Source organism: Chrysoperla carnea, chromosome 3, assembly GCF_905475395.1.
Source record: "Chrysoperla carnea chromosome 3, inChrCarn1.1, whole genome shotgun sequence".
NCBI classification, from domain to species: domain Eukaryota; kingdom Metazoa; phylum Arthropoda; class Insecta; order Neuroptera; family Chrysopidae; genus Chrysoperla; species Chrysoperla carnea.
Window position 1 is genome coordinate 91,075,811 of NC_058339.1, and position 22,447 is coordinate 91,098,257.

General features: G+C 30.2%; 1 protein-coding gene across 3 annotated transcripts; it reads left to right on the forward strand.

The window, feature by feature from the left end:
- Window positions 1-849: 849 nt before the first annotated feature.
- LOC123295314 (patched domain-containing protein 3) lies at window positions 850-20,911 on the forward strand. 3 transcript variants are annotated; one of them, XM_044876617.1, is made up of 11 exons: window positions 850-1,143; window positions 2,380-2,594; window positions 5,152-5,330; window positions 5,402-5,745; window positions 9,236-9,436; window positions 14,520-14,651; window positions 15,613-15,618; window positions 17,501-17,814; window positions 17,879-18,091; window positions 18,158-18,367; window positions 18,728-20,911. In XM_044876617.1, exons 1-11 carry the CDS (start codon window positions 867-869, stop codon window positions 19,739-19,741), a joined length of 3,105 nt encoding a protein of 1,034 aa, XP_044732552.1. In that variant the 5' UTR covers window positions 850-866; the 3' UTR covers window positions 19,742-20,911. The 3 variants fall into 3 exon arrangements, with proteins under 3 accessions (XP_044732552.1, XP_044732551.1, XP_044732550.1); XM_044876616.1 differs by lacking the exon at window positions 15,613-15,618 and having other exon boundaries at window positions 14,520-14,664; window positions 17,508-17,814; XM_044876615.1 differs by lacking the exon at window positions 15,613-15,618 and having other exon boundaries at window positions 18,728-20,910.
- The last annotated feature ends 1,536 nt before the right edge of the window (window positions 20,912-22,447 follow it).

Genomic DNA, 22,447 nt, shown 5'->3' on the forward strand with positions numbered 1-22,447 from the left:
ATAATATTATTAGTTAGTACCTGTAACATATAATTATTTTATGAAATAATAGCTCGAATATATGTTTTAGTTAAAACTATTTAACTAAGGTGCAAAGACATTTAAGTACAACATTTTGTAATAAATAAAAGTAATTATAATTAAACATTATAGTTTTATTTTTATACCTTGCATATATGTGATATGCAAGGTATACTAAGTTTAGTCCCAAGTTTGTAACGCTTAAAAATATTGATGCTATGAAAAACATTTTGGTATAGGTGTTCATAAAATCACCTAATTAGTCCATTTTCGGTTGTCCGTCCGTCCGTCCGTCTGTGGACACGATAACTCAAAAACGAAAAAAGATATCGAGCTGAAATTTTTACAGCGTACTCAGGACGTAAAAAGTGAGGTCAAGTTCGTAAATGAGCATCATAGGTCAATTGGGTCTTGGGTCCGTAGGACCCATCTTGTAAACCGTTAGAGATAGAACAAAAGTTTAAATGTAAAAAATGTTTCTTATCAAAAATTAAACAACTTTTGTTGGAAACATTTTTTCGTAAACATCACTGTTTACCCGTGAGGGCGCCACTAGGCGGAAATTCTATAATATGTACTATACTTGATTATCAGTTAAGTATGTGTCACATGTTTGTATGTGTAATGTAATAAAGAAATCAACACTGACTATGCATGGTATTTCAACAATCAACTCAGTCAATTGTTTGTTTTCACTTGTTTTTTGGGAATTTATGCTCCTTTTTCTTGAGTCCATTTAATATAATTTCTAAGCGTTTGAAGATATCAAAGCGAACTTTTATATTTATTTATTGTTGGAATTATAAAAGATCACACTAATTGTACATATTTCATTTTTGTTACAGATGACGTGTGGAATCACCTTTGTGGATGATGCCCTAAATCGTTCCTTTTATAAGTTAGGCGTGATTGTGGGACGTTATCCAGGTTACTTTATCATAATACCAGTATTATTAACAGTGATATGTGTGACAGGCTATCAACGTATTTATTATGAAATTGATCCAGAATATTTATTTTCACCTGTACGAGGTGAAGGTAAAACTGAACGTGCTATTGTTGAACAATATTTTAAAGTTAATTATACGTCACGATTTAATGTGGCACGAATTACACGAGCAGGTAAGAAAGACAGTTTTCTTAAATTTTAGAGTTCAATTTTAATTTTAATTGACAATCTCGAGTAAAATTGTAGAAGCTCGATCTGTGCGGAAATTCCACTCCTGTAGTTACTGGCTACCCGTGGCTACCCTGTAGATACCCTTCACTAAAAACAACAAACAACAAATTTCGTTGAAAAGTGATGAAAAAAAATCAAAACTACTTAAATTAATATTAGGAGAACATGTATTTAAAATAGTAATTATATGTCAGAAGAGTATCTCTAAAAACTAACATGTTTGCCTAATAAACTTATTATTTAAATGTATTTCTTCTTCGAATTATTTGTCAAACGTGTTTTTTCCTAAGCGTTACATTTTTAGACCGCGAGTATATTTTTCGTCCAAACCTAGACATAATAAGACCTAATAAGCTTGAAAATGAGGGTTGAAATATGGAATTTGATAAAGAAATAAGAAAGATAAGGGTAAAATTGAAAAAAACTTGCTAGAGTAATAATAATAAGATGATTTTGGAATTAAAGCCATGAGAGCTTTCGACTGAAAATGACAGCCTCTATTCTTTTTCAGCCATGTATGATTCATAAACAGTTAATCAACGTCCAAGATGAATTCATACATTTGCGGCGGAAAGGGGAATGCAAGGGAATGCAATTTCATCCCTCTGCCTTGAAGGAAAATACACAGAAATAATTAATAAATAATTAATTGTCGTCCTCTACTCTTTTCCACCTCAGTCCTAAACGAAAATTCATGTCTCATCATTAATTAAACATACAGTAAATACGCTCAATTCGTCAATAAAATCAAATCTCCGCTGCTTCCAGAAGTTTTTCTGTTCTTTTTGTCACAGCCCACGATTCGCATGTATACAATTAAATAGGCCACACATAGAACTTTAGCACCCAAGTCTTTTAGAAGTGTTTTTGCTTGCCAGTAATGGCCTGAATTTATTAAAAGCTACCTTTACTAGGATCATACGCCTCTTGATTTTATTTGCACATCTACCGTCTTCAACTATAACAGCTTCAAGTTATACATATTGGTTCACTTGTTCCACCATGCATGGGGCCCATGCCAAGATGCATTCATAGTAACAAACTATTATTTTGAGGAAATTTTTTCCTACGTATTGCAGAAAAAAGAATACATTTTTCGACAACTTCCTTGAATGCAATTTTGTACGAGATTTTTTAAATAGTTTCAGCACACTAACATGATCCATTCTTCTTTTCAGGTCGTTTTGGACGTGTAATAGTGACAGCAAAACATAAAAATGATAATATGCTAACAGCAAACGTATTTAGCGATCTGCGCTTACTGGATGAATTAATTCGAAACACTACCGTGTTTTACGATGATGAATATTTCGCTTACAAAGATATTTGTGCTAAATGGAATGGCGAATGTTATACGAACGATATTCTTAATCTTGATTATGTCATAAAAGATGTAAGTATTTTCTATTCTTCCGAATAATTTTAATATTTTGTTTACTGAAATCAGAAACGGTGAAAGATTTAAGGTAGTATGAGCGCCAAGGCGAGTGTAGACTTGTGGTTGAAATCTTTTAAATCATATTTTCAACTTTGTTGATGAATTTTGTTATAACTTGATGAATGCTACGAAAAATAAGAATAAAATTTTTCGATATCTGCCTTGGTTTTCTTACTATTAATCTTTGAAAAAATATTTTTTTTTAATTTTCGTTTCCACTTCCGTGCACATACATCCTTAATTAGTCGGACACGAAGGGTTTTTTTTTTGTTTTAAATTATTTATTAAGGTTTGAACTTTAAATAGGTTTTTTTTAAATTTCCACCGGCTAGTTTTGGAGAAATCTATGAAAACATAACATCCATCTACCGTTTTCCCATAAAACCAATATTAAATATGTCTACTTTTGAAGTCATTTATTTATTTAAATAATCGGGAAAATCCTCACATCCCACTAAAACTTTCAAGATTGATTTAGACTTAGTCGAACAACATATAAAAAAAAATCAAGCCTTTAACCAACATTGTCCTGGCGCTCAAATTTGGTCTACAAACGTTATGGTTCTTCTGTGTGCGATTGTAACTTTTCAAATAATTCACACGAATTTCAAATTTAAATTTGACTCGCATAATAGTGCCAAATAAAAACTAATTCACCGCTAAGATCAAATTTATCACCAAGAACGTTTTAAAAATATTAAATTAATTTTTATTTGAAAAAAATGGCATTAGGTTATGAATTTCAAATTTGTTAGAGACTTTGGAGACGTTTACATTTTTTGAATTATCAATGAAGAAAACAAGAATTTATTAAAATAAGTTTAATTTTTTTTAAATATTATTTAGTATTCATTTAAAGTTTTTTTTCAATAATCAATAGACAATCAATAATTCATATCAATACTCAACTATAGAATTCAATAATAAATTCAATTCAATTCAATTCAATTATGTACCTATTGATTTAAAAATTAAATTACAATTAGTTCATTACAAAGGTTTAATTGAATTCAAAGGTTTAAGTTAATAAAAAATCCTTATTTGTCACTTAAATTCATAAATGACCAAGGTTTCTTAAGAAAATTTACGCCTCTGATTTTGGTCAGGGTTTTGTAGGCCAAAATTTACTTTACTATTCAAGATCGTTATTAATTATGAGTTCTTTCAAAAATCGTCAAAATCGAACATTGTTTAGAGAAATTTGGACGTGCAATAATTACGAAAAATTTCATTTGTACCATTGACTCACGCATTTCAATTTATAAAATTCTGAATTTATTGAAATCTAAAAATCAGAATCTAATATTAAGTGAACCTAATATCGTATCTCAATATAACCGAAGTTTATGTTCGGTATGTAGGCGCACATCTTACTCAGACATTAAACTTGACCTAGGTTTTCAAGTTCAAAGAAAAGCTCACTCTAATTCATAACGGATAATCGATAGATGAACACCTTAAGTTAGAAAGTTGTTATTGATTAGAAAAATGGACTGAAAAGTTTTACCTTAAATTGTTTTTCGTATCAAAAATGTATTTCATATAATTAATAAAAGTGGTTTGTTTTTCTATAAAAACAATTTTTTGTTCAAATTGAATGAACAAACGCACAAAAAGGTAAATTTTTGATATCAATTACTGTCTAAACTATTCTGTTTACAAAAAAATGTTTCAAACAAATAATGTTTTGGTACAGTAAATCTGGCATTTTGACTGGAAAAAATTACAATAGTGACTCTGAGGTTATAGATCGTTAGGGGGGCATGTAAATAACTTAAAAAAAAAATTAAGAGAATTTTTCGTTCCGCTGTTTTTGAGAAAATCCAAAAAAATGGGGAAAAAAAATTTGGAATGCGTTTTTCTCGGAATCTATTGATTTAAGGGAAAAGTTTTTCAAATAAAAAATGTAGAAGACACTGTCAGCTACATTTTATGTCATTGGAGCAACGTCATACGAGTTAAATTACAAAAAGTAGGTGGCGTTAAAGTATCAAAAAAAGGGTTTTCTACGGTTTTCATTAAGAAAAAATGATTTTTTTGCAAAAGTGTAAATAAAAAAGTTGTTTGACTCAAAATTAGCTTCAACTTTTATTTAAACAATTTTTTTGTAAAACTTACCGTTTTTGAAATTCGATGTCGGTATAAGATGTGTGCCTTTGAAACTATTACATTTTTCCTCGATTAAATTTATTTATCGAGTTTCAAGCATATGCCAACTTATAAAAGATAAATTCTGGGCTCAGAACAGGTGGGAATGAATTGAAAAAAAATCGGAATAAAAATCAAGATTTGAATTAGGTTTGAACAGGATTAAATCGGAATAAAACTGACTTATTTCAACGATTAGTACTATTAAACTAATATCCCGAGAGCAGCTATGAAAATAAAAATCTTTTTTTTTAAATGTACAGCTTTCAATTCTTAATAATTTAAAATCCAGACTTTTTCGATTTTCTTTGAAATAAATTTCTGATTTTCAGTAATTTCTTATCAAAAATTTATTTAAATTTAGGTAGAATCAGGCGATTTGAATTTAACATGGCCAGTAATGTTTAATCCAGAAACATGGGATGCTCACATATTTCCCGTATATTTTGGAGGTTCAAAAGTTAAAGATGATCAAATTATAAGCGTTCCAGCAATCCAATTAGTTTACTTCATTAACGCTGACAATAAACGTCAAGACGTAAGGTCAGTCCATTATCTTTCTCTCCTTCCAAAAAATTTATAAAAAGAATTAATCCGATATTCCCATCCAACAGAGGTTCAATTTGGGAAGATGCATTTTTGGATACAGTAGGCGAAGCAGATGAAAGTGGTATTTTCAAATATATATCAGTGGCACGATTTTCATCACGTACTTTGGATCATGAATTGGAGAAGAATACAAGAACTGTGGTACCATATTTTGCAACGTCATTTATTGTCATGGCCTTATTCTCTGTACTTACATGTATGATGACTGATTGGGTACGATCGAAACCTTGGCTGGGATTATTGGGTAATTTATCCGCGTGTATGGCAACAGTGGCCGCATTTGGTGCTGTTATTTATCTAGGTGTGGAATTTATTGGATTAAATTTAGCTGCACCATTTTTAATGGTCGGTAAGTAAAAATTTTAAATTTTTCTTTTCTTGAATCACAAAAATCTAGCCTAAGGTCTGAGAATTATCACGTAAGATTTAGTGACCTTACAAATGGAAAGTGAATTTTCGATATTTTATCCACTTATAAACACTTTCCAGCCTTAGGCTCCAAAATCTGTGACTCTGGCGATCTAAGGCTGGAAGCCAAGTTCTAAGCTTTGAAGTAGTTAGAATGTTATATAGAAGCGTGACTGCAACAAAATTTTTTAAAAAATATTTGAAAGTACTTTTTTAAATCAGTCAACACTTGCCTCTACTGTTCGGCAATCTTCTCATGCGTTAAATATTTCACGCGTTAATTATTCTTTAACTTTGTAAATCATAACCTCTACATAATTTTATATAATTTTTTTTTTAATGCATTAGCTAATTAAAAATAGTTTTATCACGTCATATTTGACTGTGAAAATATTAGAGCACAGAAATAATCAAAATAATTAAATTCATTTTAACTAATTTCACCATATTTCTAACACAAGTTTTTTAAATTTACGAAACTCGATATTTATTAACTAACGAAAGTACACGAACAGGCCCGAAAATTCCCTTTTTTGCTTAGAATTTTACTCTCATGAGAAATGCTAATAATTTCTGAAAGTTGAAGAAATCTGTAAAATTCATAATTCGAAAAAAAATTAATAAATTATATGAAGATAGGAAACTGCACATTCAAAAAAATTCAACCACATATACTATTTGAAAAATAAAAGTTACTAATTTTTTTAAATCAAGCATGAGCAAAATGCTCATAACGCGAGTGCTAATCAAATTTTGCAGTCTAATACGTAGGAAGTATTAAACACCGGATGAAATTTTCAGTAAACAATTTTTAATTACATAGATATTTTAATTAATTAGCTTCGTAACCTACAAATAACTATCAATTTTGAAACGGAAGGCAAGCAAATTAGATGCTGATATAAAATTAATATTATTCAGATACTTTTCTTTTTTTTGCAAATAAATTAACATTTTATTATTTTAAAAAATTATAAAAATTATATTCTCATAGTTATTATTAAAACTTAAATAACTGCATACATTATTGAAACGATTGGTTTAATGATTAGAATAATAATCGTAATTAACCCATAAAAAAACATAAAAATAAAATGCTAAGTTTACTAGAAAAATACTTTTTACAAAATCTAAGTTAAGGATATTTTTATTTATTCAAGGTTGGTTCAAATAAAATTATTCATAGCGTGATTTGTTTACAAAAAAAATTATTTTACAAATAGTTATGAGTCTATGTAAATACTTTTTGAAAATTTACACTTTTCATTCGCCGGAAATGTCGCTTGAAAAACTCGATTCATATCCAGGAAAAATGAGCCGTAGCTCTTTCAAAGAACACGCTTAATGCGCCCTCATGGGTAATCAGTGATGTTTACAAAAAAATGTTTCAAACAAAAGTTGTTTCTTTTTTTATAAGGAAATTTTTTTTAAATTAATCTATGTTCTATCTCTAACGGCTTACAAGATGAGTCCTACGGATGAAAGATCTTGACCTACGTTTTAAGTCCGTTTTTTTTACGTCTTCTTTTTCGATTTTGAGTTATCGAGTTCACAGGCAGACAGAATGGCAGACGGATAGACAACAGGAAATGGACTAATTAGGTTACTTTATGAACACCTATCAAAATTTTGTTCGTAGCATTAATATTTTTAAGCGTTACAAACTTGGGACTAAACTTAGTATACCTTGTTATATTTCATATACATGCATGGTATAAAAATTTCGTTAGTGGATATACTTTGACCCCAATGACCAAACCTAATATGAGCGTGATTGTGAAATTTAATGGTCTAAAAAGTATAAAAATTGAATTTATTTGGCTTATAAAATAAGTAATATCTTAAAATCTCAATATTCCTTGATCCACAATGTTATACAAATCGTAAAATGATAGCTGTAAAGAGTTTCATGAACCTTTATCAAGAATAAGTATCTTGAATTTCTTGTAAGCTAATAAATATTATTTCAAAGGTAATCGTAAAATAAATTTTTCATTCAGAATAAAATAAAATATTAGCTGTTAAAATATATGTGTAGCTTCCTTTTACACAAAATATTTGACTATTCTCAGCACTACAAAATTACTCAGTTAATATGCATGATCTATTTAGTCAGCGTGATTACAATTAGTAGAACGATATTGCAAGTGATTTTTTAGAATTGAGTGGATATATCAGACTGGAATCAAATTCAGTTGTGTCTAAAATGATGGAAAATGTGCAAGATTTCTGCTTGGTCACCTTATTGAAATTCTATTTTTCCATTTTTCATTACGATTTTCTCTTCAGATCTGTCATGTTTACTGGGTAAAATTTTTACGCTAGAACCTAACATCGAAAAGCGATAAGCACAGGGATAAAAGTGATATAGGAACTGATTTATAGGACTGGATTTTTAAGAAAATCAATAAGAAGGCATCATAGAGAGAAAATTAAATAGAAGCATATAATTTCGTATTTTCAAAAAAACTAGTTACTTGAGAAAACTATTTTCTTTCGTTTATGATTTTTTATTGCATTCAACAAGAATGAGAAGAAGTTAAAATTAAAGCAATCGTGTACTCGAAAAGAGCTGATGATCTTCAAACGGCTGAAAAGGAGCTTCAAGATTTGTAATGCCTGGGATTAGGAATGTTTACTAAATTTTTTTGTCACTGTAGGTGAAGAATTCTCACTGCACGGGCAAAAAAGTGAAGTTGTTTTTCGAAATTCTTAGTTTTTTGAAAATCTTTTGAAAGTACGCAAAATATGAATGTTTAACATTCCTAATTGACGTCATTGTCTAGACTAGTGACGTCATTGTCCGAAATCACCATAGAGACATATAAAACTTTTTTTTGGTAAAAAGGGATGGATAAGCAATCTTTGAATGCTGATAACTTCTTCGTTTTTTAATCAATTTTATTTTCACTTTCAAATTTTGTCATGATATCAAGTCTAATTTTTCATTTATATGCGTAATATGACAAAATTCGACATCAGGCAACTACCGTATTCCCATGTTTTAGAAATTTCTGCCCATTGAAAGTATGAAAGTAAAAGAAATGCAAATCATGTTGGCAATAACACTGCAAAAATTCAAGTAATTTTAATGGCTTGTAGAAAATAAATTTTTCAATGAGTTAGTTATCTATGCAGTTCACTTGCGTAAATTTTTACTCACTTTAGTCAAAACTACACAAAACCTAAAAACAAACTACACCATCGATTACTCACATCAGGTGAGATTTACTGTAAGAGGAAAGTTAGGTACATGTATTAAAAACTATAGCTAAGTAGGGCAATTTAAAAACGAATCACGTACAAAATTTTATAAGACATCTTTATTCTAATTATTGACGTCAGACATTTATTATTTATATTTATTTGTGTCTAATTTATGAATGTGCCAAATTAATTATATTTGTGTGTTTTGTGTCTAATTATTACAGGTATTGGAATCGATGATACATTTGTAATGCTAGCAGCATGGCGTCGAACAAGCATTAAAAAGAGTGTACCAGAACGGATGGGTGAAATGTTATCAGAAGCAGCCGTCTCCATTACAATCACATCTGTCACGGATATTGTTAGCTTCTGGATTGGTATTCTAAGTCCATTTCGATCTGTACAAATATTCTGCATATATTCAGGTAAATTAAGATTTTCTTTAATTTTTAGATTTTTTTATTTACAATCCAATTGCTTTGAAATCGAAGAGCCAATTTGGCTAGGGCCAATTTTATGATTTTCTTAAAGTTGTCAAAGAGGTCTTACAGCAAATCTAAATTATCTCGAGTAACTATTTTACCGAAAAAATACGAGAATCGTGCCTCTTTGAAAATTGGAAGAGTAGTTTCTAAAATACCGACTAAAATATTATTCATAGTTCAATATTCCAGAACAATTGCATGCGATATCTAACAAATTTTGTTTTCTCTTGAACGTATTTCGATACCAAAGTTTTATTTATCAATTAATTCTTTTAAACGTCTTTAGTGAAAAATTTATATCGATTCTCTGAACGGTTTAGGAGAAATTAACTATCAAAGTCAGTGTTTTTATTTTAACTAAAAAAAAGTTTTTATGCACAGTTCTTAATTTTGGTATGATTTTAAAGCTTTATACTTGAGGAATATTGATAAAAGTTTTTTATGTAAATGGTAAAACATTTTTAAAAGCACTTATTGAAAAAAAACAAGTGAAAACAAACAATTGACTGACTTAATTGTTGAAATACCATGTATAGTCCGTGTTGATTTTTTTATCACATTACACATACAAACATGTGACACATACATAACTGATAATCAAGTATAGTACATATTATAAAATTTTCGCCTAATTGGCGCCCTCACGGGTAAACAGTGATGTTTACGAAAAAATGTTTCAAACAAAAGTTGTTTATTTTTTTATAAGGAACCTTTTTTACATTTAAACTTTTGTTCTATCTCTAACGGTTTACAAGATGGGTACTACGGACCCAAGACCCAATTGACCTATGATGCTCATTTACGAACTTGACCTCACTTTTTACGTCCTGAGTACGCTGTAAAAATTTCAACTCGATATCTTTTTTCGTTTTTGAGTTATCGTGTCCACAGACGGACGGACGGACGGACGGACAACCGGAAATGGACTAATTATGTGATTTTATGAGCACCTATGACAAAATTTTTTTCCTAGCATCATGATTTTTAAGCGTTACAAACTTGGGACCAAACTTAATATACTATGTATATTTCATATATACATGGTATAAAAACATTTATTACGACTTCTAATTTATCTTAAACCGTGCAGAGAATCAACTTGTAATTTATACAGAAGACGTATTAATTGACACACAAAATTTCAGTTTTGTGGTAACACTTTCGTTAATACAAAATTCAAAATTGAATAAAAATTTTATAATTGATAAAATTAGGTGAATTCACATACTTGCATCTTATTATGTTAATTTTTTTAATGATTTAAAAAGAAATATATAAATCGGAACAAGAAATTATAATTTCTTTTTATTTATAATTAATTATATAATCGTTATTATGTTAATAGACATTTATTATTAAAATATGAATTTTTAATAAGAAAGAGTTGATGATGTTTTGAGCAGAGCTGTTGTAACACTTTTTTATTTAAATCTCACACTTATTCAACAAAAATAGTATTGTTTTTAAATAAGCCCTAAGTGATTTGAAAAATTTATATTATCTATTATTGGCATAAATAGAAAACCTCGTATCTCAAACAGAATTTTATTTAAATTAAAAAACTTCTTTTATATAATAATACATTTAAAAAAATTTATAAATATAAGCGTAGAATGAAAAATACAAAAACCGTCTTTATACCATGTATATATGAAATATACATAGTACAGTGCAACCTTAATATAACGAATCTCAATATAACGAATTCCTCGATTTAACAAATTTTTCGCAATCCCCTTGAATTGTCCATAAGAGTCAATATAAAATATACCTCTACATTACGAATATTTTTTGCGAACAGCCTCTTTATAACGAATTTTCAACTACATAAAAAATTTAAATACCTCTAAATAACGAAATTCGTCAATTCAAAACCTTTATATAACGTATAAATTCCCACCAATATATGACAGTTAGTATACTCCATAGTATGTAATTCATGTCGCGAGAGGTTCCGACACTTTTTTCCTCTTTATAACGAATTTTAGACCAACTTAACCTCAATATAACAAACCTCAGTTTAACGAATTACTTGATATAACGAATATTTACTGGTTCCCTTCAGATTCGTTATATCGAGGTTGCACTGTATATTAAGTTTAGTCCCAAGTTTGTAACGCTTAAAAATATTGATGCTACGAAAAAAATTTTGGCATAGGTGTCCATAGAATCATCTAATTAGTCCATTTCCGGTTGTCCGTTCGTCCGTCCGTCTGTGGACACGATAACTCAAAAAGGAAAAACGATATCAAGCTGAAATTTTTACAGCGTACTCAGGACGTAAAAAGTGAGGTCGAGTTCGTAAATGAGCAACATAGGTCAATTTGCTCTTGGGTCCGTAGGACTCATCTTGTAAACCGTTAGAGATAGAACAAAAGTTTAAGTATAAAAATGTTCCTTATCAAAATATAAACAACTTTTGTTTGAAACATTTTTTTGTAAACATCACTGTTTACCCGTGAGGGCGCCAATTAAGCGGAAATTTTATAATATGTACTATACTAAATTATAAACTAAAAATTCAAAGATAGGCATCTAAGTGTTCATCTCTGTATTTATTGAAAACGAAAGTTTTTTTGCGCTATTTCATTAGTACTGTTAGTTATATCTTGTTTTATCTAGCTTTTCACTGAGGTCATAGTCTTTTTAAAAACACTACATCCTTAGTGAAAACATAACTTAAACTTATCAGATTCATTAAATAGATAGAATTGAATTAAAGAGTTAGATAGATGAATGTATTACGGAAATATTCATTTATAAATATTTTTTTATATAAAAGAACTTTCTTTCTCAGATCATCAACTCACTCATTACTAACTCTAATAGAACTACGGACTTACATCCTCCTACTTAACTTTAGAGTTACTATAGTTAGTGTTTTGTTTGTTATCTTTATAAACATCAATAAATTCTAAAGAATGATCAAATAGTTAATTAGAACCACACACAAAAAAAATATTCAAAATTAAGGTAAATGTACATTATTACGGGATAGTACGTTATTCCGGGAAATTTTTATTTTAATCAAAAAATAAGAAACACTAAATGAATTTTTATACCATGTATATATGAAATATACATAGTACATTTATTAAGTTTAGTTTGTAACGCTTAAAAATAATGATGCTAGGAAAAAAATTTTGTCATAGGTGTTCATAAAATCACCTAATTAGTCCATTTCCGGTTGTCCGTCCGTCCGTCCGTCCGCCCGTCCGTCTGTGGACATGATAACTCAAAAACGGAAAAAGATATCGAGCTGAAATTTTTACAGCGTACTCAAGACGTAAAAAGTGAGGTCAAGTTCGTAAATGAGAATCATAGGTCAATTGGGTCTTGGGTCCGTCGGACCCATCTTGTAAACCGTTAGATATAGAACAAAAGTTTAAATGTAAAAAATGTTCCTTATCAAAAATTAAACAACTTTTGTTTGAAACATTTTTTCGTAAACATCACTGTTTACCTGTGAGGGCGCCCATTAGGCGGAAATTTTATAATATGTACTATACTTGATTATCAGTTATGTATGTGTCACATGTTTGTATGTGTAATGTGATAAAGAAATCAACACTGACTATGCATGGTATTTCAACAGTTAACTCAGTCAAATGTTTGTTTTCACTTGTTTCATTTTTATTTTCTGGAACATACTGCAACATTAAATTGAATGAAGTTTTGAACTCGAGAGTACATTTTTTATTTTTTTATTTTATAGAATAGAAGAATAAACAAATTAATTTAAATAATCATATTTTTATTTATGATTATTAATTCTTTATTATTATTATTATTATTATCATTATGTGAAAGTTTTTTTAAAAAATATTTTTTGATAAAACAAAAAGACTTTACCTTATTATTTAAATCGGTCCAGTAACAATCAGGTAGATAGTCAGGTGAACTGAAGTGAAATAATACTTTAATCATTTAAAATTTTAATTTGTTGTTATGTTATTTATGTCACTCACATAAATTAACTAATGTTCAACATAAAATTATTATGGCATTACATTAAATGGGCCAAATCATGTACTATTATGTATTATGTATATTACAATTAAAATAGATAAAATATTTTTTGGGATGTATTTAGCTAAATTAATGTCATTAAAAAATTAATTTTTTTTGTAGATAGGTAATTATTAAAACTTCTTTGTCTAATTGTCAGTTTGTAATAAGACACTGATAGTGGTCGACGCGGAAATAAACTCTGTTTTCATACGGAATAATTAAATTTTAAAATCTAGGTGTTATCAGCAGTAGGCTTTATTTTATTGCCATTAGACAAGTGGAATACAGTTCACCCTGGGCCCCAAGTACTTCAGATACCAATTCTTTCGCGATATTCGTTTCCAGCGACCCCAAAAACCAACAAGTAACGAGTTTGGGCTAATTGTAAAACGAATTTCCTAAAAACTCCAGGAGACGACGGGGATACCGGGCACCAGGTACCTCCGAGATCAATTCTGTCACGGTATTCGTGTTCAGCGATCTCAAAAACGAGTTTGGAATCAATTTAAAATGCGTTTATCTCACAAAGTTTCCTGACGCTCTAACGAATTGAATGCACAAAACCGCATTCAAATTCGTCTTACTTTTCTAATTTTTCAAACTTCAGTGCTTTGTTTCCGGGACTGCGCCGACTAATCGGTTTGTCGGCCAAAGTCATAGTCGGCACATCTCTACATCTCGCTTGTCCATACGATCTACACCTAAAACTCCAGTTTATTATTATTCAGTATTTAGTTATTTTTGTGCATATTGCCTGTATTCGCAGGAACTGAACTTTTCTGAAATGATTAACTATAACTTCTAAGCTCTCAAAATAACGAAATTTTTCCCCAGATTTTACTCAACTCTGTTTAAATTTTGGTTTTGTAAAGATAAGATTCAAGAATATTTTAGTCATTCTTTGTACTGATTGATCAGGTTTCAACTTTTAAACCCATATAGCCCCCTCCAAAACATAATAAAGATTTTTTTATATCAAAAATGTTAATTTTTTTGTATTTTTTTTTTACAGGTTTTGCTGTAGTATTTTTATTTATATGGCATTTAACATTTTTTGCCGGCTGTGTTGCTGTTTCTGGCTATTGTGAACAGAAAAATTTACATTCAGTGTTTTGTTTTAAAGTTCTACCACGTTCAAAATCAAGTAAGGAAAATAATATGCTTTTAACATACTTATATTTAGGCAATTTGTATTACATTTATGTACTTAGGTTCATCTAGTTTTTAAAAACTAAGAATTTAAACTCTTATAATATTAAAATACAAAGTGACTCAAAATTCACCAACCCAATGGAATAACTTATAATTATGTAAATGTGAGCGGAAGCAATTAGGAATGAAACTGGAAGGAATGAAGGTAGTTTTCATCAATTTATGTAGAAATATTCTGGTTCTATTTTGAGTAATAAAAGCACATTATTGTGTGACCTAAAACACGAGCCACCATGATGTGACATCATATAGGAAAAATAATATGCATTAATTACTAATTTGTTGATCGCTTTCAAAGTAATGTAGGTTATCTTACATCAACTTGATTTATGTATATAATAATTACATACACGACTGGTGTTTTTTTCCAATATTATGTCACCAAAATAGTTGATAGCATTTTTGCAAGAATAAAAAAGGTTTAAAATTTAATTTTATGGCAAGAAAGCGAGTTTATTTTGCCGAAATATATTTCTTTGTGGCTTTTTATTAGGAAAATCAATATTTTGAAGTACTTTAAGTACGAGGGAACATTTTATTTTTTCAGTTTATCATTTCATTACATGGTAGATGAATCATAACTTATTACTTTTAGAGTGGCCATAAAATTTCTTTATTGCAGATTTTTAAGCACCCTGTATTACACATTTTCATATACTTTATTGATGCGTATATTAATTTTTTTTTTATATTATTAATAATAGCTAATAAATAAATTTAAAAAAAAAAAGTCTTTAAAAGAATTTGTGTCATAACTAATAATTAGAAAATAAATAAATGTAAAATTACAAAATTATAGGAAATACAAGTCAACTTACCGGAGTACATACCGGAAAAAGAATTATTAAATGACGTAATACTTATTACTTACTTACATGTACTTTTAGTATGAGTACAGGGTGATTCAAGTCTGAGTATGACATCAGAACTTTATTCGATGATAGATAAAACGTACAAATATTCAAAATTTTAAAATACAATAATTAGTCTAAGACTCTAAGAGATAGTGAACTAACTAGTTTTCCACAAAGTCAAAAATTTTTTTAATGACATTTTAAATCCGTCAATCAAGAAAGTAACGTTTTGGCATGCATTCGCGGCTGCGTCATAATCACTTAAATTTTTTTAAATGTAAAATACGAAATTTTTAAATGTCTACCGAAGAAAATTGCTATTCCCCAACAAATTTTGGCGGTTGCAAGAATGTGCCAGACCATATCAAAGTTGCCATAGAGGTGGTAATTCATAACCTGTCCTCAGAAGGATGAAATTTTGAAAGATGATTCTTTAAATAGTTTAAAAAGTACATGTAAATTACCAGAACATTCTGACGGTTGCAAGTGTCTGCCAAACCATTATATAATGATGATGGGAGTGCGAGCGCAACAAACTTATACGAGCTCTAGTGTCAGAAAAAGAGAATAAAATATATTATCTAATGAAGTAGGATGAACAATTACGGAAATTAAAGATAAACAGAGTTATATACATGTAATAGTCCCACCTAAGTTAAAATTTACTGATATCTTGGGTACAGCAATGTCACCTGTGCCAATTTCTGCTTTTTACCTGTAGAATAAAAATTTTTGATAAGTGCAGAAAAAAATGGGTAAATTTGAAATATTAGATATCTTTTTTATTATCTTCGATAATATAAAGAGCCTGTGTATCTAGAAAAGAGCGCTTTCCTGGCTTTATTATCTACCATTTTAAGAATTACTGTTGTTCTATTTGGATCACCCCGTACACTTCACGTAAGTTATGAGAATTATTTAAAAAAAATAAAATGATACACCTCTAACTAACTAGCTAAACCTAATAATGAAGGTTTTGTGTATGCAAATAAAACCTACTTTCTTATTTCAACAAAAAAAAAATTTTTAATTTTCTAATTATTAATTTAATATACCGGGTGTTAATTTGATTGTCCTAATTATAAATCATTTAAATTAAAAAGTGGTCCAAGGGGGCGACAAATCAATAATATTTGGCCAACAGAGGGGGGGGGGGGCAAATCAGAAAGTTTTGTCCTAAAAATTTCATAAATCCAACTATAGTTTCATATAAAAACAAAAATGGCCAGCAAAATCTATGGAAAGTCCACGGCCAGATAAAGAGGCCAGGCCCTTCCCTGACCTGCTCCTCGCTACACGTATGTATATGAGATGTATAGTAGAATTAGGTATTAAAATGGCATATAATCGAGGAAATAAAACTGAAAAAAACAGTCCAACTAAGAATCGACTCCTCGGCAGTAAATTTTTATGGGAGCCGATGAAAAATATTTGCCGGAGTGCATTTAACAAAACCATATTCATGCGAACTAGTGCTTTTTCGATTTTCCTCCATAGAGTAAGACAGAAGTACCCTACTTCCGGACAACATTTGAAAAAAAAAATACGGATTTTGTTGAAAACTCGTTATTTACGAAAATAAAGTTTATTTTGTGGTTGGGGTCAAAAATTTAATGATTTAATGCAAAAATTATATGATTTTGTATTTTGGATAATTCTAAGCACTTTTGACTCCGAATATTTTTTACCAAACCTCAATCCTCAACGTTTTGGAAGTATCAGAGTTTGAAAAAAAAAAAAAAAAAAAAGGGAAATATAAATATTATTTTGTGATTCTGATCAAAAATTTGATTTGAAAACCATATGACTCTATATTTTTGATAATTATAAAGTCTTTTTGGCTCTTGGCATTTTTTATCTTACCTCACCGATTTCGGTATACGTCTCTCAGAAATTTGATTACAGATAATTTTCTTTTCTTTGGTAGATAATCGATCGTGGCTTTATCGAGCATTATGTTCAGGCGGTGTTGATCCTGATAATCCCGATAATCCAGTGGATAATGAAGAACATGGCATGATGATCTTTTTCCGCGATCATTTTGCCCGCTTAATAAATAATAGTTTTGCTAAAGCACTCATTATTTTAATATTCGCTATGTATTTAGCTGGAGCATGTTATGGTTTAACACAAATTAAAGAAGGTTTGGAACGTCGAAAAGTTGCAAAAGCTGATTCATATTCAATTGAATTTTTCGATCGTGAAGATGCATATTTTCGTGAATTTCCCTATCGAATTCAAGTAAGTTACTCACAACGTTAAAATTGTTTTTATCAAGTTACATAATTTTGGTTCTTGTTCAAAGGTAATTGTTTCTGGTGAAATGAATTATTCCGATCCGAAAGTTCAACAAACAATTGAAGATGTGATGCAAAGTTTAGAGAATACATCGTATATTTCACCGCCGATTTATTCGGAATCTTGGCTACGATCATTTTTACAATATATGGAACGAAATCAAGATTACCTTAATATGTCGATCGCTACAGAACCTGAATTTATAGCCAGTTTAAAAGAGGTAATTTTCTTTGGTGACCGGTTTTTTTATTGCCAGCGAGCAAAATAATTTTTTTTTATATTTTAGTTGTGGTTATATCCATCAAATCCATTTTCGTTGGATGTAAAATTTGATGAAACGGGTACGAAAATTATTGCATCACGATTTTTAATTCAAGCTGTTAATATTAACGATACGAATCATGAAAAAGAGATGGTCCGAGCTTTGAGAGATATCTGTAAAGCTGCCCCATTGAACGTGACAGTTTTTCATCCATATTTTGTATTCTTTGATCAGGTACGTTCTAAATTATAAAATTCAAATTTAATCCTTTTAAGATTCTCGAACAAGAGAATTACGAAAAATTAAAATAAATTTATTGTTTCCAATTTCGATAAAAGTTAGTTTATAAGATATTTATTATCCAATAATTACTTAAATCGGATTTTTTTAACGATTAGATAAGGCGACTTTACGAATCGAATTCATCAATTCGGGTGAATTTGATCTAAAATAAAAATCTTTCAATTTTAGAAGGTAATTTAAACCACAAAAATCCAAAATTGTATATAAATCCAAAAAAAAAAAAACTAATAATCTCATCCACAATGTTCCCAATTAAAAAACTTTTTCTAATAATTATATAATTTGTTACAGTTTGAACTCGTAAGACCAACGTCAATTCAATCAATGATCATTGGGGCACTAATTATGATGTTAATATCATTCATATTCATTCCAAATTTACTTTGTGGAATTTGGGTCGCTTTCAGTATTGTATCGATTGAAACCGGTGTAGCAGGATACATGGCCCTGTGGGATGTTAATTTGGATTCAATATCAATGATAAATTTAATTATGTGCATTGGATTTTCCGTGGATTTCACAGCGCATATTTGTTACGTCTATATGGCCTCCAAGAAAACTACATCGAAAGAACGTGTACGAGAATGTTTATACGCACTTGGAATGCCAATTGTTCAGGGATCCTTGAGTACTGTCCTTGGAGTTGGTTGTCTGATATTCACTTACAGTTATATTTTCCTGGTGTTCTTTAAAATGATTTTCTTGGTGATCGTCTTCGGGGCGCTTCATGGTTTGTTCTTGTTACCCGTTTTGCTATCACTGTTTGGACCAACATCATGTAAGAAGAAAGAAAAAAATAACATTAAAATGTCGAATGTTCAAAAAGCTTTGCCACATCCGTACTGTATCCCACATCCAAGTTTAATCGTCTCCAATGGATATCCAACGAAACCCCTTAATAAAAACATCTACAAAGGATATGGCGATGTGGATAAAGATCTAGGACTTGGAACATCTGGGGAAGATTCTAGTGAATCCAGTTCAAATAAATCACAACGGCGTCAAGCATTAGAAGATGAAAATACACGTAGACGCTATGAAGAAGGTTGGCGTCGTTCTTCGCACGTCATAAACTCGAATGGACCAAGTCAATTTCAACCGTCTCAAGTAATGGATGTCTATGGACATGAAGCAGAGCGTGCGTGGTATAGACAGCGTAGTGAGGGTCATCGTCCTCGAAGGTATTCCCCTCCGATTGGAGGTCCTGGAGAACGTTATGGTCCCCGAAGTTTACCGCAACGCTCTCAATCACATCATAATATTACACATCCGCGATATGTAGGTGGTGAAATTCGATTTCCATAAACATTTTAATAAATTAATTTTGTGTGTGTGAAAAACGCGGTTCTTTTTTGGAAAAACAGTGGCTCCACAAATTGTTTTTTTTTTTTAACTAAGTCATTAATTTATGATGTGTATGCTATAAACTAACACAGGACTGGAGAAATTTCGTTGAACGTAAAAAGACTTGGAATGGTATAGACGAGAAACATGTCTTGAAAAAAACCGAAAATCGAAACAAACCAAAATTTTCGGCGCTCTCTTCAGGCCTTGTGTTTAAAGTGAGATGGATGAACTGTGGAATATAGTGAATTTACGTGAACTGTAAAATAATTTTAGATTGGAAATCTATATACGTAATTTTTGTGGAAGGTTAAGATTTCTGGGTAAAATTTATAAGTGGGTTTAGTTAATATGTCGAACTGTTTGCTCAAAGAAATAAAATATACTCCAGATAAGCAGTCCATTAGACCCGAATGCAAACTATATTTGCCTCGGAGAGACCACTAATTTTTATTTATTTATTTTTGTTTTTGGTTCATCGAATTTTTGGTCTCTTTTGGCTGACAAATTCAACTAGGGGACAAAAAAATTCGTAACCGACTAACCGAATCAATTATGTCTTACAAACGGGTCATGTGGACAGCGTCTGGACTAATATATGATTGTATTATAATAAATATATTTGTAGATTTTGGACTTTTCCGTTAAAATAATCGTTACCTAATTTTGCAGTTAATTTAGCAAATTATTAACTAAGATTTTAAGTTAAGTAACTCTTTTTTTGCAAGCTTATTTATTTTGTTTTGTAATCGAAAACCAGAAGATGGCCATCTTCTGGTTCCGGAACGCGGAATTTATGTCAAGATGATGTCATGATAGCTTCATACGTCACATTTTGTAATAAATAAAAAATGTATGTATTCATTAATTAAGGACCTTATTCTTTATTCGATTATCAACGGATTAACCATATCGGGACTCCTAGACATAATGCAATAGGCTTGTTGGCAAAATGCAAAATTTTTTTTTATCACTGCAAGTGAATTATCCCAGCATGGCCAGAAAAATAAAGTTGGTTTTTGAAAATATTTAGAGGTTTGAAAATATTTTTTTTAATATGAAAAGTTTGCGCATTGCATGATTATCGAACTTTATAAGCTGACTTTTAGACGATAGTATTAAAAAATTTGTTTACATTTTTTTTAAACTTAAATGTAAAATAATTTAAAGGCTTAAAAAAGAATGTAAATGCCTTTGTAACAAAAGCCTTTAACAATCACCTTATTACAAACAGTCAATTTTGAATATTAAAACATTATCCGTATATATTTTTGTAAGATTGTAATTGTAAACAAAAAATATTTTAAGCTTTAAAATAAAATATTTACAAATTTTTATTTGATTTTTATTTATTTAACAGGCTTCAACAATATACCTACAGGGTTCATTTTTCTATATAAGTTGATATATGCTTGAAACTCGAAAAATAACATTTATCGATAAAAATGCTTCAAGCGAAAAATGTTGGGTGTGTAGGCGCACAACCTACGCAGACATTAAACTGGACATAGGTTTTCAAGCTCAATGAAAAGCTCATTCTACTCCATAACTGATAATCGATACATGAACACTTTGGGAGAGTATGATAAATGTGGCACCACGATTTACCGATGGAATATGATTAAACATAGTAAAATAAATGAAGAGTAACAATTTTCGAGTTTCAGCTTAATTTTCGAGTAATTGACTCTTTAAGTCTATATTTGAAATTACACATATGCCCATTTTTTAATGTTGATTCGTTTAAATTTGTCCAATGGATACTAATATATAGCGATTTTGAACTAATATGTAGCGATTTTCAATTATAACATAATGTTATAATTTTTGTCGGTGTGGCTATCCGCACAATACCGTCTACACTCCACACTCCACAAGTCATAGTAAAATACTGTGACTTGTATCAGTTGTACGTTATGTTGTACTTTATTCATCTACGAGGATGTAGTTTTTTTTGTGGAAGATTATTCAATTTTTATTATCAATTCGAAGCTCCTTACTTACTTTATTCAAATTAATTAGTATAAAAGCATACAAGGCTCCACAAGTTAAATATATAGATGTACCGTGAGATATAGCTCACTGCGTGCAGTATAAAGCAATTTCAAGTATGTATTACAAGTTCTATCTAGACGTATACAGTCTATTATGACATACCGTGTGCGGTTAAAAACCTCGCACGGCTTGAAAATCTCTGTATAAACGCATACCGTCTGTTATAGCTTACCGTGTGCGGTTAAAAACCTCGCAAGGCTTGAAAATCTCTGTAGAATACGCTTTCCCATCTGTATAATGTATACCGTGGACGAGACTATACCGCACACGGTATATTTCATTTGCTTCAAATAAGCCTTCCAATCTATATTGTGTATACCGTGGACGAGACTATACCGCACACGGTATAAGGGCTCGACGGCATAAAGAGTATACCGTAAAAAAGTATACCGTGCACGGTATAAGGGCTCCACGGTATAAAAGAGCAAAAATAATTTCATACCGCGTCTAAATAGACCGTATACGGTATACCGTGGACGGTCTAGACCGTAAACGGTATACCGTATAGACGGTATACCGTGTAGACGGTATACCGTATAGACGGTATACCGTGTAGACGGTATACCGTATAGACGGTATACCGTGTAGACGGTATACCGTGTAGACGGTATA